The 18,282-nt window shown below is 43.7% G+C and overlaps 1 protein-coding gene across 5 annotated transcripts; it reads right to left on the bottom strand.

Annotated features, from left to right (window-relative positions):
- Positions 1-301: 301 nt before the first annotated feature.
- On the bottom strand, positions 302-17,638 carry LOC136429614 (acyl-CoA synthetase short-chain family member 3, mitochondrial-like). Of its 5 annotated transcripts, XM_066419500.1 has the most exons (20): positions 17,276-17,637; positions 16,854-16,983; positions 16,313-16,457; positions 13,554-13,742; positions 12,656-12,787; positions 11,898-12,038; positions 10,952-11,032; positions 10,354-10,449; positions 9,332-9,442; positions 8,280-8,320; positions 7,546-7,649; positions 6,949-7,044; positions 5,819-5,848; positions 5,354-5,417; positions 4,699-4,780; positions 4,150-4,272; positions 3,737-3,836; positions 3,101-3,276; positions 1,934-2,046; positions 302-1,207 (listed from the first exon to the last, which is right to left on the bottom strand). In XM_066419500.1, the coding sequence occupies exons 1-19, from the start codon at positions 17,502-17,504 to the stop codon at positions 1,966-1,968; spliced, it is 2,151 nt and encodes a 716-aa protein (XP_066275597.1). In that variant the 5' UTR covers positions 17,505-17,637; the 3' UTR covers positions 302-1,207; positions 1,934-1,965. The 5 variants fall into 5 exon arrangements, with proteins under 5 accessions (XP_066275597.1, XP_066275598.1, XP_066275601.1 ...); XM_066419501.1 differs by lacking the exon at positions 1,934-2,046 and having other exon boundaries at positions 17,276-17,638; XM_066419504.1 differs by lacking the exons at positions 16,313-16,457; positions 16,854-16,983; positions 17,276-17,637 and adding an exon at positions 15,065-15,106.
- Positions 17,639-18,282: the final 644 nt, after the last annotated feature.

Here is an 18,282-nt window from a genome sequence, read left to right as displayed (position 1 = left end):
CTTCATAATTCAAAAGCAATGGAAATTTTGCACACGGATGGCGCGTAGTATACGCTGCCATCATTGTCATTTGTGTTAGGCGCTGTCAAATTCGACCTGAAGATTTTCGTTGTTGTAGGATTTTCACCGTGGCGACGACAGAACCGTCCGTCAACATTGACTTACGACAACCTTATGCGTCACAGGACGGCCGAATTTTGTCCGTGGCTGTTTTGACGCACTGCCTGAGTGTCTGAGTACAACAAATATTTCTACTTAGAAGTAGTAGCTATACCCACCCTTCAATTAAAGACATCAAGCGTTTCTACCTCTGCGGTAGCAATCACTCAGTTTATTCACTTTACGTATTTTCTGCACCATTTTATTACACAATGTTAGCATTTTTTTTCGTGGCCACAAAACAAAATAAACCCGTACATTGATAGATTTGATACACACCACATTTTCTGCAAAACTGATTGTACAAAATTCACCAATTTACAATTTTCCGCTATACATTATTTCATCATTGTCATGATAAATCGGGACATTGAAGCCAACTTCATAGATATATTTGAAAACATCGCCGGAAGACAAAGTTTCCTATTTGATTAGATACCAAAGCAGAGGATCAGATACATACGAGGTCCCTGAGACTTTAAGACACACGCCACCAAGAAGCAGTCCACCGAATATTACCCACTTACCATACATAAACAAGATTGTTCATACGGTCATGATTAGTGTTTAGCATCAGTGTAAAATATGTTCATATCTAGTATTGCAATTTTTCCTTTAAAATCATTAATCCCTTAGTTCGCATATTATTATATAACTAGGGTTAAAACTCGGTTCACACAGATATACACAACAACTTAACCTGAAGTAAAAATTGCAATTTAGGGAAGGAAATTTTGAAATATATTATATTGCTTGATTGTTATAAATATCATTAGATAAAACGTCAAAATACTGTTAGAGCAGTACATTAATATACTTTCTTTAATTAATTTTCTTTTTACTAACTTAGTTATTTTGAGGTGGAGCTGATTTCCCCTCTTCTCTGTGAGTTAATTCATTAAGTTCACGCTGTCAAACTCCCTTCTCTGTAAGATTCAGTCTGACATTACTCCCTACTCTATCAGATCTAGTCTGACATAATGCTCTTTTCAGTCAAAGTTTCCTTTAGTTCGGGGAAAACTCCGACTTCCTCCACAGTTGCAGGAATCTGCAAAAAAAAAGTTAAAAAAAAGAAAATTAAAACCTATGATGTAAACAATGAGCTAGCGCACTGCAGCAAATAATCACAGCAGAAATTTGAATAAAATCATTGATGTCGATTAATGATTACCAAAGAATCACAGAGGGCGAAACACTCGCTGCATCTTTCCTCTAAACAACAAGCTTGTAAACAACACACAACAGTAAACAACAAACAGGTGAGACAGCAGGCAGGGTGTTGTCCTGGTAACGGTAAACAACTCGTCGAATCACCGTCGCAACCAATCGGGGAAGTGTGGAAAGTTTTACCAGGACAGAGCTTCAACAGAGGGAAAGCCCGCACGTTCACTGTTTTCTGTCGATGAAATTTTGAGAAAGCGAGAATTTCAACTAAAGAAACTGTGGAAAAAAAAGCATTTTTCTTAATATTGCAAGTGCAGCAAGTGTTTCGACCTAACGTGAGATGTCGCCAGGTAGAAACTAGTCTCTTTGTTTTTGTTTGTTTGCTTTTTTTTGCAAAATCTATAAAATTCTAGGTGTAAAATTTAGCTATGATTTATTAAATTGTTTCACTTGTCACCAACAAGATTTTGTAGAAACTATAAAAATGCAATTTCTGAGTTAGATTTAAGTTCCAACCACTAACAGTGAAGCCCTTCTACTACAGACCGATGCTACCTGGGAACATCCTGCTCGTTAACTGATTGATTTCCATGATTACTAATCACTCTACCGATGGTTAAGTTGATTAGTTGACTGGATGAGTTAATTCTTGCAAATGTCGGCCTTGGTGAACAGTTCCGCCAGTTCACCGTAAACAGTTGCGTCCTCGATAGTCACTGGAATCTGAAGGAAGTTAGAGATTTTTCATGGTTATTAATTAATCGATTAATCATTTAACCAATAAGGACCTTTATTGTACACATATACCCACTTGGTTAAGTACAGGTCAATTCAAAAGAATAGTTTACAGATACATACATTGTCAAGTTACTAAATAGGAATTGTAATCTAAGTGAAGTTAACGTCCCCTCACTTGTTTGTAATGGTAACACTGTAAGAGCAGATATGTTTCATAACCAAAGATTTTACAAAACTTATTAGAAATATGAAGTTGTCTGTGTCACTTAGGTGTATGAAGTAGGGAAACATAACTTGTATCAGACGTATAGAAAAGTCTGTCTTTGTTGTATCACTATATGTGCATTTGAGATAATTTTAGATACCATGAATGATTTCATCAGGTTGGTGAATGACTGAATAACAAAGTCCATTTCATTTCATTTTATTTAAAAGTCCTTTATCCATTACTGCATTTGGGACTGTATTCCTCACAAAGCAGCAGCTACACCTGGCTACAGTGCAAAGTAGAACCAGTCCCTATCGCTCTAAAGAAAGTGACAGTCAACAAAACATTGGGTGTTGTAAATTTCTGATTGTGAATAAAGTTCTTTGTTATTCATTAAATAAGCTAGTCAGCATTTGAAGTCTTGACTGCAAATTATCATAGACTTGAAATGACATTGAAATGGCCAAGAGAGACCACAGGAGCCAACGCCATGAGAAAAAGCACCCTCTGGTAAATGATTGATGAACTGCAGCATACAGAAGATCGATTCTTTACCAAAGAGTTAATCAACTGTTTCTTACTTAATAAGTTCATTCCCCCAAAACCAGCACAAAATTCAAAACAAAAGTCATACACCAAGAAGCAAATTTTTCTACAAACTCTTAGAAAAAAATCTTGTTTATTCATGTGAAAATGCAAGATGCAAGCTTAGAATGCAAAATGCTGAAGACAGCTATCACAATGGAAGCCCTAAAGTCTGCACTCTGCAAAGAAAGCCAGAGGATAAATACAAATTGTCTTTTCTATGAACATGAGTAAAAAGGCCATTACCTTATATGGTTTCCCATTGATCATCTTAGCGATGCTGGCTCTCGCGATCTTCCCGGAGCGTGTCTTGGGCAGTCTCTTCACGGCGATGGCTTTCTTAAAGGCAGCAACGGGGCCCACCGTCTTCCTCACCAAGGCAACCACCTCCTCAAGAACAGCGTCTTCTGGTTTGGTCACACCTGGAGGAGGAAGACATGAGGAGACAAAAGGGCTCAAACTTATCCCACTTCTTCAAGATTCCGGAGCTATCTACCACCAAAAATTCTTGACCATAGCGCTAGCTTGTCTAGAACAGGAGATATCAAAACCAGAAGCTGCTGGGAGGCCTAAAATGTAATAATTTGAGGTCTCATTAACTTGTATACTAAGTTGAACATACCAAATACCAACTTGAAGACAATCCATCCAGGCATTCTTGGGTTATCATGAGTGTATAGACACTGTCCCAGAAACATAACCTTCATTTTACATGGAGAAATAAAAATGCTATCCTTGTCACACAGGATACAAAGCAAATGATAATTGTTAATGGTCAGGTTACCTGACTTGAGGACACAGAGCCGGAGAGGTAGGGTCTTAAGGTTCATGTTACCTGACTTAGAGTAAGGGCACACAGCCCGAGGGGCAGGTTAACGTTACCTGACTTGAGGACACAGAGCCCGAGGGGCACGTGACCCTTGAGAGAATCCTCCAGCCCCACCACGGCGCAGTCTGCAAGGTCAGGGTGCTCCAAGATGGCCTGGGGAGGAGGGGCAACACGTCAAACTTTCACTACCTTCTTCCTAAAAACTGAAGACAACAGTCAAGCTTTCACAACCTTCTTCCTAAAACCCTAATATGACAGTAAAACTTTCACTGCCTGATTACAGTCAATCTTTTACTACCATCCTCCTAAATCAGAAGACTACAGTAAAACTTTCACTATATTTTTCCTAAAAACTGAAGGAAACAGTCAAACTTTCACTAATTTCTTTCTAAAACCCTAAGACAACAGTCAAAATTTTACTACCTTCTTCCTAAAAACTGAAGACAACATTGAGACTTTCATTCACCTCTTCCAAGGACCCTGAGGACAGGCGATGCCCGGCCACGTTGATGACATCATCAGCACGTGACATCACAGCGATATAGCCCTTCTCATCACGGATACCAGCATCCATGGTGTCGTAGAAGCCCTGAAATTTGAAACAAAAAGGGGACACTTTCAGCCGACAAGAAAACTTTATGAAATATGAAATTATCTACAACAGCGGGGACTTAATTGAGGGAAGAAGGTTTTCACAGTGTTTTGAGTTCACGGTTGAAAGCATTCTGTAATACATTGCAGACGCAATTATTTGCAACATTTCAAGACTTCCCTAATGTGAAGAAGGATCATATCATGATTATTAATTCTTATTATGTATAAGGTTTTCTGTTGGTGTAACAGAAGCTACTCAGATGATACAATGTAGATATCACAATTATGTGCGTTTTAAACATGCAGCTTTCTTATACAAAAATTCTGAGAAATGCAGATTTAAAAACAAGTCCTAACAAAAATGTCATAAAGAAGACTTTGAGGACAACCACTCCTTAAGAAGGTCTTGTTGGAGACTTACTGGGAATCTTGAGAAGTACAGCTCCTCGAAGAAACTGTCGTGCTCCCACAGGGTGGAGAAGGACCCCGGGGGCAGGGGCAGCCTGGGGGGGGGTTAACGGCAAGAGGTGGAAACTCCTTTCATCATCATTGTAGAATAGAATAGACTAAACCTTCTTTATTTGTAGGTTTTCAGATTGAAAGAAAATATTGCTAGATTATATTATCAAGTAGGCCAGCAGAGCCAGAAGAGATAGTCTATGTATATGTTGTACAGGAGGAAAGACTGGAGTTGTACAGTCAAAAATTTTGGGTAAGTCCAATTTTTGTGTTGGAAATTACAGTTCAAACTTGTTCCAGGAGAGACAACAGTCGTCTAGTCTGTATTTATCCTGACCTCTTGTTGAACAGCTGGATAACCAAAACTGCATTCTAACATGTATATTTAACATCTACATTCCCATCAAACTGTATCCTGGATAACAACAGGCATGGAAAAAAATCATTATTTTGAGTAGCTTGAATCAATCATTAAATAAAATTCTTTCAGACAACCACAATTATTTTTACCTTTCAGATGTTATCAACTCATTATATCTCCATCAATACACCAATAGATAAAGAAATAAACCAGCCAGATGAAACTATCATGATATTATGAAAGAAACACTGCTCACTTGACGACGATCTGCCCCAGGTCTCCCGGGTCTGCCTCCGTCGTTTCCTCCTGCAGCACTCCCTCTGGTGAAAACAAGCAGAGGTGCGGAGGTCCATGTTAAAGATAAGCCACAACTTCTCACCTATATCCCTTAGTCTAACTATTTGACCATTGTGGCTACACAGAAGATCTGGCAACATGTTTCACTTAGTGTCATGCCTGTTCATTTTCTCATATCATCCTCCCATCTGTTCCGTTGCCTACCCCTCTTCCTCCATTAACGGTTCCTTGCATGATAGATTTGTCTACTCCCAATGACCGTGACACGTGTCAAAACCTTAGGCACTTTAAGAACCCAGTACACAATATCAGAGAAGGTTTGAGTCGGTAAAAACTGTCAGCCTGGTCTTACCCAGCTTGTAGTACAAAACTCGTCTGTTAACCACTTAACCGGTTTTGCAAACAAACAAACAAACAAACATACCTTCTCCAGTCTGTTCATTCAGCACTCTCACTGAAATGCAACATGAAAACATTTTTAAAAGGCTAATACCTAATAGCCTCTACATGCATCGCTACTGTCTAAATATATCTACCAAACGTCTTAAGGATATCGTTGAAGAGGTTCATCAGTCATGTATAATAACAGTTACAAGAATATTCCTCAAACAGTGACTTAAAAAGGTAGCGAAATACGCACCTCCAAATTTTCTACGTCTTCTGTACGTCTTGTTCATGGAGTGACCTAGTCTCGCGAGAACACGAGACAAGGCCAAGACTTGTGAGGATCCGTACCGGAGGTTGGGAGCTGCCCAGGTCCTACTTACCCCTACTCCGCAAGGAGGCGGGGGAGGTAGGACGATCTTCACAAGTCTCGGCCTAGTCTCGTGTTCTTGTGAGACTAGGTCACTCCATGAACAAGACGTACAGAAGACGTAGAAAATTTGGAGGTGCGTATTACGCTACCTTTTTAAGTCACTGTTTGAGGAATATTCTTGTAACCCAAACATCTTAAATATCTTAAAAGTAACTTTTTTCTTTACTTTCTTTGCTTACACCTGAATAAAACCACCCCTGCAGTTCCAGAACAAGCTGCCGGGGGGCTCAAACCTATGTCATTTCTTACCATGCAGAAGAGCTATCTACCTCTTCAATTTGAAGGCTGTACCATGTTCAGATCAATAGGTACAAAACAGAAGTTCCACTGCAGTACCATAACAAGCTGCCAGGGGGTCCAAAATTGTATCATTTCAATGTCTCATCAAGACCTAACCCCTCCCTAACACCCTTATGCAACATCTAACACCTACCCCCTCCTTCACACCCATCCCGTAACCTAACCATTACCCTCACCCAAACATTTCCGTAACCCTTATCCTTGCCCAATCCTTACCCCCTCCTTAACACCCATCCCCTTACCCTCGCCCATACATCTCCTTAACCCATATCATTGCCTGAATTATTTACCCTTACCCCCTCTTTCATAACCGTTCCCTAACCTAACCTTTATTGTCCCAGACAGGCAAAGGTTTCCCAGGGAAACTGACCCTAGCACCCCCTCCCTAACCCTTACAGAACTCCTACCCCACCTTAATAGCTTTACCCCTGCCTTACCGTCCCAGCCAGGCACAGGTTTCCCTGAGACCCCGGGGGTGGGGTAACCCTCGTCCCCCAGACCCATGTGGCTGGCCGTGATGGCTGAACCCGTCTCTGAAAAAAAGATTTCCACAGTCAAGTATCATGATGATGAAAATGTGCAGTCATGTGTATGGATCATTGAACACCTGTAATTTCACTTTTGGAAAGAGAAGACATTTGGAAACAAAACGTTTTTAAGCCCTATGTCTTGACACATTGGTAAAGGTGCCATTTCGGAAAATTGCACTTCACTTGTTTTCTATATTTACATGCACTGACCCTTAACCCCAGACCTGACCTGTCTGCCACCAGGCCACTGATCCAGTATAGGCACCCCCATCACCTCCCAGGTCCAGTGCTGACCCCTAACCCCTGAACTCTAACCCAGCCCTTACCTGTCTGCCACCCGTAGTCCAGTACAGGCAGCCCCATCACCTATTAAGTCCTAACCCCTGAACTCTAACCCAGGTCTGACCTATCTGCCACCAGTAATCCAGTACCGGCACCCCCATCACCTCGCGTGTCCAGTGTGGACCCTGACCCCTAACCCCTGAACTCTAACCCAGCCCTGACCTGTCTGCCACCAGTGGTCCAGTACCGGCACCCCCATCACCTCCCGTGTCCAGTGCAGGGTTTCGGAGTCGCAGTGCTCTCCCGCCACATAGAAGTTCCGCAAACTGGGAAGGAAACAGAACAAATGCTGACCGAGCTTTGCGAACATGAGCAAAGCATTCCAGGTAAAAGTAAAAAGTCAGTAGAGGTTATATGAAAACAGAGGACTGTGAGGAAAACTGACTGTGTGACTTACAATACATTTGGTACAGGTCAGAAGGAAAGCATTGAGAACAGTCAAAGAAATGACAAACAACAGAGAAAAGCTAGCTCAAATCCAATGGTCTTACCTCTGAGTTTACATTAGTTACAGTATAGTAGCTGAGACCCTGGTGGAAAGGACAGCGGATGGGCGAGAGTCAGCGTGAGACAGCGAGACAGGAAATGGTGAGAAACAAAAGAATCAGAACACAGAAAAGTCACTTAGTGGAACATTCAAGTTGATAACAGTCAAACCTGACTATAGTCTAATGAGCACAATAGATAGACAGCCAGGTGAGCCTATAATGATTATGTAAAGGTGGTCACTAGTACAGGTTTGACTCAATAACAAACCAAGCTATGAACTCCTTTATAAAACACACACCGTGTCAGTATACAGAGTTTACCTTAGAAAGGTAGTCACTGAAACATTTTTCTATATTCATTCCAATGTTGCAAACAGTGTTCCTCCACAGCACACCTACATGACTTACTGTGTGAGCGGGTACTGTTTAGCCAACTCTGCATTGGGATCCTGAAACAAACATAATTGAATGGGATGAACAATCAAATCTAACTTTACTCTACACTTACAACAAATAAGTTATGAACAAAGAACCAGTTTTTAAGCAGTACAAATCAAGTGAAAGGGCATTTTCCAGCTTCCTCTGAGATTCTATAGTCTAAAATAACATAAAACAAAGAGAATCCAGTTTTGAGTTAAGTTTGGAAGCATTATCAATTCGTCTCATTTTGATCTTCAAACTGCTTGTAGGTAGCTATCAGTGTTCTCGCCAGGCCTTTTCAGCATAGGGGCCCCCTATGCTGTGATCTGGACCCCTATGCTGTGTTTCAACCAGCATAGGGGTGTTTCTTTCTGGGACAAACCTTGTGACCCTTCATAAATCTTATAAAAAGTTCATATTTGGCTTTAGAATAAGGCTGTGACAGAGGAAAAACTCTACTTCGCAAAATTTATCCCTCAAAATGTATGAAATAATGTCTCATTGGGTTATGAATTTACAAATTTTCCGGGGGAACATGCCGGACTCCCTACTCTGGTCATGTCTTCAGCACTCCATGTGTGACTTGCACCGCTACAGTTGGCCTTCTGTACCTGACCCCTATGCTGTGAAAAAATTCTGGTGAGAACACTGGCTATGTTTTGCATGAAAAATATTCTTTATTTCTCTAGGTTCAAGTAAATCCTTCTTGAAGACATTCTCGAGCAAGTAAAAGAAATCCACTACACTTATTGAAAAGAGTATAGTTAATCCCGGTGTGAATGGTTCAAACCTCACAATCCTATGGCCGCACCTGGGGCACTTGTAATGAGGTCACCCAAGCTAGCACTTAATGGCAGCCTCCAGACCCTTACAATTCGTCAGGTAATAGTCGGTCCACCCATCCCCCCCTCGGTGCTGTACAACAGCGTCCTATCAGGTGATACCTGACAGCCCAGTGGTACATGTATTAAGCTGACGACTGGGGCTTGTGCATAGTAAACAAACTGCTGAGAAATTAATACATAGCCTTGCATACTTACCTCTTTGCGAATAGCCCTGATTGCGGTGGGCGCCGTGAACATTCCGGTCGTTTTGTGCTGACTCATCACGCGGAAAAACGCTCCTGCGTCCGGTGTGCCGACCGGCTTGCCCTGGCAAACAAACAGGAATAGCAACCTTGTCTTGAGTTGTCTAATTCGCTTTCTATTGGACTATCTAAAAATTTGTCTTCTCCTTATTTGCATATCAATTCATAGTTCGTGGTTATAAACCTGCTGTTCAACTGATCTTGCTCACAGTCACTGACGAAAAGTAGTGGATGCTACTTGAAACGTCTGACCGTTTCCAAAATTATATCCAGTTGTTTGAGTAATTGCTTTTTTGGTGTAGGAATAGCAACAGGTCTTACCTCATACATGACAGCAAACATACAGAAACAAGGTCACATACCAGGAGGCCAAAAATCAACTTTGACATTCGTCTTCCCAACATCTACCCACATACAAAGTATCATCATAATTATCGAGAGGTTCTTGAGTTATGCTGACTACAATAATCCGGAAACACAAACACACACACACACAGACACCCCAAACTACATCTCTAGTACAGCACTAATGGTGATGACTCAGTCTAGTTAAATACACATACATATTTGCGTAAATTGTCTTATCAAATGGTATTATCTGTGTATTTTCGTTTTTCCCTTAATTGTTGAATCTCAAAAATCAGTTATGCTGAAGGAGAGTCACTAATGTACATCTTATGAGTAACATCTACCAAGAACTAAATAGAATAAAATTGTCTATCATGTACAACACTGGTTACGGAGCTGGTACAGGAATGAAAATAAAGCTCTTCCAACATGTGATCCTAAAGGTTCCTGGGGGTAAAGGTAACTAGGTAGACGTTTACCGGATATTGAGTGTGTGCGTGTGAGGTGACCAATGTACATTAAGGTCTTTTAGAACAGGCATGTGTATTGAAAGTTTTAATACAGGACTGTAGGAATTGAGGGTATTGTATTGTATTCTGGAAGGACTTGTCCCAGTTGAAACCTTACCTCGTACATGATGGTTGTGTTGCCATGCAACAGCGGGGCGTAACAGATGTAGGAGTGACCTACGACCCAGCCCAGGTCAGAGGCCGCCCACCACACCTGCAGAAAAGAGCCACACGGTACCGTCAATCCTGGAATGTTTCCACAGTGACCACTACAAATTCACTAAAAGTATGCATCTCCAATGTTCACTGTACAGTGATACAGTGCTACACAACTGAAACAAAAAACAAAAAAAAAGCTCTTTTCTAATTTTACCACCAAATTAAACCCTTGCAGAAATAACTGAATTTACAGTACATGATTCAATACAAAAATGGAAGAGAGAGAGTTAAAATCATCTTTATTGAACTTGGAACAGACATACAAATACCAGATGAATATTTAAAAACACCTAGGACAGCCCCTTGTCTGGGTTAGGACACCCAGGAGGCGCAAGGTAAAAAGTAAGTCGTGTGCGTCGGACTGTTCAGACACCGAAACTGCATCTCTCTCCTGAGAGGAATGATAAGCAACCATCTGTGACATGGAAGGCAAAATCTGTTTAATTTAGTTTCAGGAAATGCAGGACCTTTAGACCCTGCCCACCCCTACAGCCTACCTCTTGTGGTTTGATCCCGTAGATGTTCCACATGCTCCAGTGCAGCATGACAGCATGGCCTCCACTGGGACGTACCACTGCCTAGGTAACGGGGAGAACATTGAAATCAAAATGTGATGTTAAAGTCATCGCAGGCATGAAATATAACAGTGATTTCTTTCTTTGGTAGTTGCATTTTATTTCACATGTAAATGTAATAACTTGTCCCTGCTAACATCTTTCTGCTGAAAGAACAGCAAAACAAACAAAACTGTAATTATATAAAGCAACAGCTTTTCTGATGTGCATCAACCACAATATTCTGTATGAAATAGAGACATATATCAGGGTACCCCTAAAACTGGTTTCAAGACTTCATTGTGACAAACACATGTACCATTCTATAAACGACTAAGGAGAAAAATGTCAAAAAGATACCGTTGCATGATAAATAAGAAAAAAACAAAATAAATTTAAGGCTCTCGGTGGAAAATATGCAGATGTTGGCACGTTGGGCACCAAATCTGAGTGTATTTTTTTACACTTTTGATAGATTAGCCGAAGAGGCTCGGTAGTTGTCACTCCACCGTCATGGTACTACGGTAGGAATATGATGTGAAGTCTCTTTCCCTAAGGCACAACGTTGGGGCATGATGAGTATCAAACCTGGAACCTGATTGTTCTGAGCCCAACGCTCTAACCGTTATCGGTGAGTGCAAGTGTTGCCGTTGGAGAATCAAAAATCAATATTGTACTGATCAATGTTTGAAGCTTCTCGAAGTCAATAAAAGTACAGCCAGAAGAAGTTATTCATAGAATTAAATTGTCATTTTTCAGGGATTTGACTACAGCCTAATAAGATGAGTTGCTTCTCTTTAAAGAGCATGTTTTCTTTTCTTAAAAATGTTATGTTCGTAATCCGCGACATACTATCTATTGAGTATCTATATAGTATGAAAGTCCAGACCTTAGGCAAGCCGGTGGTTCCGGATGTGTAGAGCAGGTAAAGTGGGAACATGGCATCTACAGGAACGCAGTCGTGAGGCCGCGCTGACGCCATCTCCTCATCCCAGCAGCACCACTGCTCTGACGGGAGCGACACCGAAAACTGCAGTGGGAGACCAAACAGGTCTGTTACAATGAGCAAAGGCATAAGAAGTACAAAAACGAAACACAGGACGGTGAAAGCAATAAGAAGTGGGGGGGGGGGGGGGGCAATTAAAAAGAGACAGACCGAAGGCATGGGAAGAAAAAAGACAGAGAAAGAAAGTCAAGTCAAGTCAAGTTTATTGCACAACAATTGCATCAGGTATAATGTACGGCAAATAACATGGAATATTAACAACTACGGACTATTTATACTAGTGTACTAACCTAACATCATTACTCGATACATAAGATAATGGAATGATATATTTCATGTTATGGCACGGCTTCTCTAAAAGAAAAAAAGAAGAAGGAAAGGAGGAAGGAAGGAGAGAAAAAACTGCAAGAGAGAAACTAAGAAAGACACTAAGAAAGAAAGAACTTTAAGAAAGAAAGAAACTTTAAGAAAGAAAGAAACTTTGAGAAAGAAGGAAACTTTAAGAAAGAAAGAAAATCTAAGAAAGAAAGAAACTGCAAGGAAGAAACTGTAGGTAAAAAAAGAAACTTGAAGATAGAACGAAACTTTAAGAAATAAAAAAATTTCAAGAAAGGTGAAAGTTGAAAGCTGCATCTCCTCACCACCGGCCTGTTGTAGAGGATGACTTTAGCTGGCTGGTGGCCGCTGAGCTGCAGCGCCTCCTGTACCATGGGCTGGTACTGCACGATGCGGGAGGGCTCCATCCCACACGAGGCCGTCACAATGACCTTGGGCTGGGGGAGGGCAAGACATCGGGAGGATTCAGGGGGTGATTGTTCATCAAATAAAATAGAAAAATCAACTCCATGAATGAATAAGTGAATAAAATGTTATTTTCACACCCAATAGATGTTTGGAAACATCACATTGTACCCCCTTGACACAAATATCATTGACCAAGAGTCAGTAGAAAAGTCATGCACACTTGTATTGCATGACACTAAAGAAACACTTCCACTGAAGACATTAGATACATTCACATAGCAGATGTACTGCTAACTCATGCCCCCTGTCTTACAGTGCCAGCATTGCAGGTAAAACACAAGCCGCAGCAACAAACATGTGTACAGTCAAACATGTGCATCTGTAGTGACCACAGACACAAGACTTGAGGAGAATGTCTGCAGTAGACACCACGGACACGTTTCTGGATGCTTGGGTGGAAGGGAAAAATAAGTGACCATCAAATAGTGGCCACAATGTGGACCTGGTCACTGGTACAGGTTTGACTGTAGTTTGACTGTAGTTTCAAACGATATGACAACTATTTACTGACCAAAAGTTTTCAAAGGTTTGTAAGGTAACGGTTACTCGAGGTACAATTAGGTGCAAAAATTGTCCAGTTGCTTGAGTAACTGTTACTTTGTGTACCTTATTATCTAGATGTCAAACCTTCATCAATGTTTGAAAGAATTTATTACAAATAAAATATACCCTTCTGCCTACGGCAAAGTGCCTACGGCGAAGGCAATTAACCTGACATAAACCACCCCGTCTCACCTTAGCATGCCCCACTCTTGTGGCCAGCTCCTTCCCTCCGAACCCCCCGAACACCAGCGAATGGATCGCTCCGAGTCGGGCCGACGCCAACATGGCGACCATGGCGTGCGGCGTCATCGGCATGTAGATCAGGACGCGGTCTCCCTTCTGTACGCCGTGTTTACTCAGGACTCCTGCAAACCTGGACACCTGGATAACACACACAACACACATCAACACACATGGTACACCAATCAACACACATCACATCGGCATGTAGATCAGCACGCGGTCTCCCTTCTGTACGCCGTGTTTACTCAGGACTCCGGCAAACCTGGACACCTGTATAACACACACAACACACATCAACACACATGGTACACACATCAACACACATCAACACACATGGTACACATATCAACACACATGGTACACACATCGACATGCCGGTAACACACATCAACACACATGGTACACACATCAACACATGTGCTGGATACTGTTGGTGACAGAGCTATAGGGCTTATGATGATCATAGATTCAAACCCAGGAACCCTGATCCACATGCAGCTATTGGCCTATTGTTACTGAGTGCAAACCTTAACCTATTCCTGAAACTGCCTGTAGGACATGTGCTCGATGGTGTTGGTGACGGGACTGTCGCAGATTCGAACCCCGGACCCCTGATCCCACAGAAACCAGACCTACCTGCTCCTGAAACTGCCTGTAGGAAATGTGCTCGATGGTGTTGGTGATGGGACTGTCGTAGATTCGAACCCCTGACCCCTGATCCCCCACAAACCAGACCTACCTGGTCCTGAAACTGCCTGTAGGACATGTGCTCGATGGTGTTGGTGACGGGACAGTCGTGGATTCGAACCCCGGACCCCTGATCCCCCACAAACCAGACCTACCTGATCCTGAAACTGCCTGTAGGACATGTGCTCGATGGTGTTGGTGACGGGACTGTTGTGGATTCGAACCCCGGACCCCTGATCCCCCACAAACCAGACCTACCTGGTCCTGAAACTGCCTGTAGGACATGTGCTTGATGGTGTTGGTGACGGGGCTGTCGTGGATTCGAACCCCGGACCCCTGATCCCCCACAAACCAGACCTACCTGCTCCTGAAACTGCCTGTAGGACATGTGCTCGATGGTGTTGGTGACGGGGCTGTCGTGGATTCGAACCCCGGACCCCTGATCCCACAGAAACCAGACCTACCTGGTCCTGAAACTGCCTGTAGGACATGTGCTCTATGGTGTTGGCTGCGGGGGCTGTCGTGGATTCGAACCCCTGACCCCTGATCCCACAGAAACCAGACCTACCTGGTCCTGAAACTGCCTGTAGGACATGTGCTCGATGGTGTTGGTGACGAGGCTGTCGTAGATTCGAACCCCGGACTCCTGATCCCACAGAAACCAGACCTACCTGGTCCTGAAACTGCCTGTAGGACATGTGCTTGATGGTGTTGGTGATTGGGCTGTCCTGGATTTGAACCCCGGCTCCTGATCCCACACAAACCAGACCTACCTGGTCCTGAAACTGCCTGTAGGACATGTGCTCGATGGTGTTGGTGACGGGGCTGTCGTGGATTCGAACCCCGGACCCCTGATCCCACACAAACCAGACCTACCTGGTCCTGAAACTGCCTGTAGGACATGTTCTCGATACTGTTAGTTACGGGGCTGTCGTAGATTCGAACCCCAGACCTCTGATCCCACAGAAACCAGACATACGTGTACCTGTTCCTGAAACTGCCTGTAGGACATGTGCTTGATAGTGTTGGTGACGGGGCTGTCGTGGATTCGAACCCCGGACCCCTGATCCCACACAAACCAGACCTACCTGGTCCTGAAACTGCCTGTAGGACATGTTCTCGATACTGTTAGTTACGGGGCTGTCGTAGATTCGAACCCCAGACCTCTGATCCCACAGAAACCAGACATACGTGTACCTGTTCCTGAAACTGCCTGTAGGACATGTGCTTGATAGTGTTGGTGACGGGGCTGTCGTGGATTCGAACCCCGGACCCCTGATCCCACACAAACCAGACCTACCTGGTCCTGAAACTGCCTGTAGGACATGTGCTCGATGGTGTTGGTTGCGGGGCTGTCATGGATTCGAACCCCGGACCCCTGATCCCACAGAAACCAGACCTACCTGCTCCTGAAACTGCCTGTAGGACATGTGCTCGATGGTGTTGGTGACGGGGCTGTCGTGGATTCGAACCCCGGACCCCTGATCCCACACAAACCAGACCTACCTGCTCCTGAAACTGCCTGTAGGACATGTGCTCGATGGTGTTGGTGACGGGGCTGTCATGGATTCGAACCCCGGACCCCTGATCCCACACAAACCAGACCTACCTGGTCCTGAAACTGCCTGTAGGACATGTGCTCGATGGTGTTGGTGATGGGACTGTCGTGGATTCGAACCCGGGACCCCTGATCCCACAGAAACCAGACCTACCTGGTCCTGAAACTGCCTGTAGGACATGTGCTCGATGGTGTTGGTGACGGGGCTGTCGTGGATTCGAACCCCGGACCCCTGATCCCACACAAACCAGACCTACCTGGTCCTGAAACTGCCTGTAGGACATGTGCTCGATGGTGTTGGTGATGGGACTGTCGTGGATTCGAACCCGGGACCCCTGATCCCACAGAAACCAGACCTACCTGGTCCTGAAACTGCCTGTAGGACATGTGCTCGATGGTGTTGGTGATGGGACTGTCGTGGATTCGAACCCGGGACCCCTGATCCCACACAAACCAGACCTACCTGCTCCTGAAACTGCCTGTAGGACATGTGCTCGATGGTGTTGGTGACGGGGCTGTCGTGGATGATGGCGGTGTGGTCGCCGAACCCTGCGTCCACGTGACGGTCCACCGCGTTGTAACACACGTTCAGCTCACCACCGGGGAACCTGAGGCACAGTCGTGCAACTTTCACTGTACAGTGTTGTATGGTAGTTGCTAGGTTACATGTTTGAAACTACATTTTAGCTATCAAGGTACAGGAGACGAAAATATACATTTTTAATAATAATAATTCACCAGGTTGTATTATTTCAGCCAGTAGGTACCCATGTGAGTAATGAGGCTGTTGTAACGCACTCGAGGCACCTCCTCGAACACGGGACCCCCATTTATCGTCTCTTCCGAAAGACGGTGCAGCTCCGACAAGGATACCCATCCCGGATTCGATCCGGGGTCTCCCAGATCCAACTAATTGGAAACAGGAGGCTCAACTACGTATACGAAGTTGAAAGAAGCAAAAATAGCAGAAAATCAATCCTGCTGGGGTCTGTAGCGTTCCTTACCATTTCGGATGTACAGGGTCTGTAGCGTCCAACACTCTGTCCCATCGCCGGGTCCACACAATGTTCTCTGCCTGCTCCCCCCAGAAATCTTCTGGTTGGTCCCTGGCTCTCCGGAATGCCTCGTCGTAACCTGGCTCACACATGGAACAGTATCAGAACAGTTACTAAGCATTGTCATCATCACCATCATGTCGGGCTGGTTGCCCGGACTAAGTCATATCCAAGCCTATTTCTATAGTTGCCAATTCTCTTTCACCCTCTCTGCAATAACAGATTACTAGGCAGATGTTATGAAATAGTCCGTACAATTTAATCATCAAAAACTGATGACGATCTCTAGCTTTCTGCGACAGCGTCTTCAAATAACGTTACAGGTCTTATTTCTTATCTTTTGCACACGTCTCTAAGACGCAGCGCCTCACCTGACGGCGTCTGCTGCACACCTGGGCGGGACCTTGAGGTGAAACTCCGGGCCTGACAGCAGAACAACCCGGCTCCGCCCGCCCGGCCTGACTCGTCAGAACAGCCGCCATCTTGGCCGGTGGCGGCAGACGACACTTTGCGAACTTTAGTCCCCTGCAGGACGTGTTTGACCTGCGCATGGCGGCAAAACTGGATCCGGAACTGGTGACAAGACAACCTCCAAGCCATCCTCAACAGAAAAACTCCTCTAAGGAAGATCCAGGGTTATAAGACGGACGACATGTGAACGTAAACAAACACCAGATGTTCGGCGCCCCTCCCACTCCAAGGTGGTTGAAAAGTTCAAGGAATGTACCATATGTGTAGGGGAGGCATCTATTTTAGAAATGTGTATATTTCTTGCCAACTTAACCCCGTTGTAAATATTACGTTTTCCAAAGACTTTCTACAATATAAATAAATGTTGTTCCATTGTTTTCAGGGGACATGTAATAATAATAACTAGGTCGAAAAGACTAATGTTATGCCAACCCCTTCACATAATGCATTTGGAATATTCCAATCCTTGACTCACCTATCAGTGAACTCTGACCGACTTTTGGGACCTTTGTCAGTGAATAGAAAGCTTGGTCAGCGCTTTTGAAAAGTTTGTATCTGCGTGGAAATATTCATCAATTACTTCCTGTACATCTCACATATTTGATAACATGACCAATCACTCAATCATTCTTTCATATAACGTTGTTAAACTTTTTAAAACGTTATCTTGTAGAGTTTCTTGATGCCTAGTGCAAAGCCTGTGCCCTAGGCTTGTAGAATTGAGCCCTGGGTGAGAAGCCTAGTGAAAATTCTGGGGAACCAGGCTAGGCGTTACTAGTAAATCGGCCTTTCTATGGTAATATTCATCTGCAGTGCAGCCTGTAGGTACCCGTCTGAGTAATCAGGCTGTTTGAGAACTAGATTCCTTGAACACAAACGCCCCAGCTCGCATTCGTCTGAAGTCTCT

Source organism: Branchiostoma lanceolatum, chromosome 3 (assembly GCF_035083965.1).
Source record: "Branchiostoma lanceolatum isolate klBraLanc5 chromosome 3, klBraLanc5.hap2, whole genome shotgun sequence".
NCBI classification, from domain to species: Eukaryota; Metazoa; Chordata; class Leptocardii; order Amphioxiformes; family Branchiostomatidae; genus Branchiostoma; species Branchiostoma lanceolatum.
This window is presented reverse-complemented; position numbering and strand designations above follow the sequence as displayed.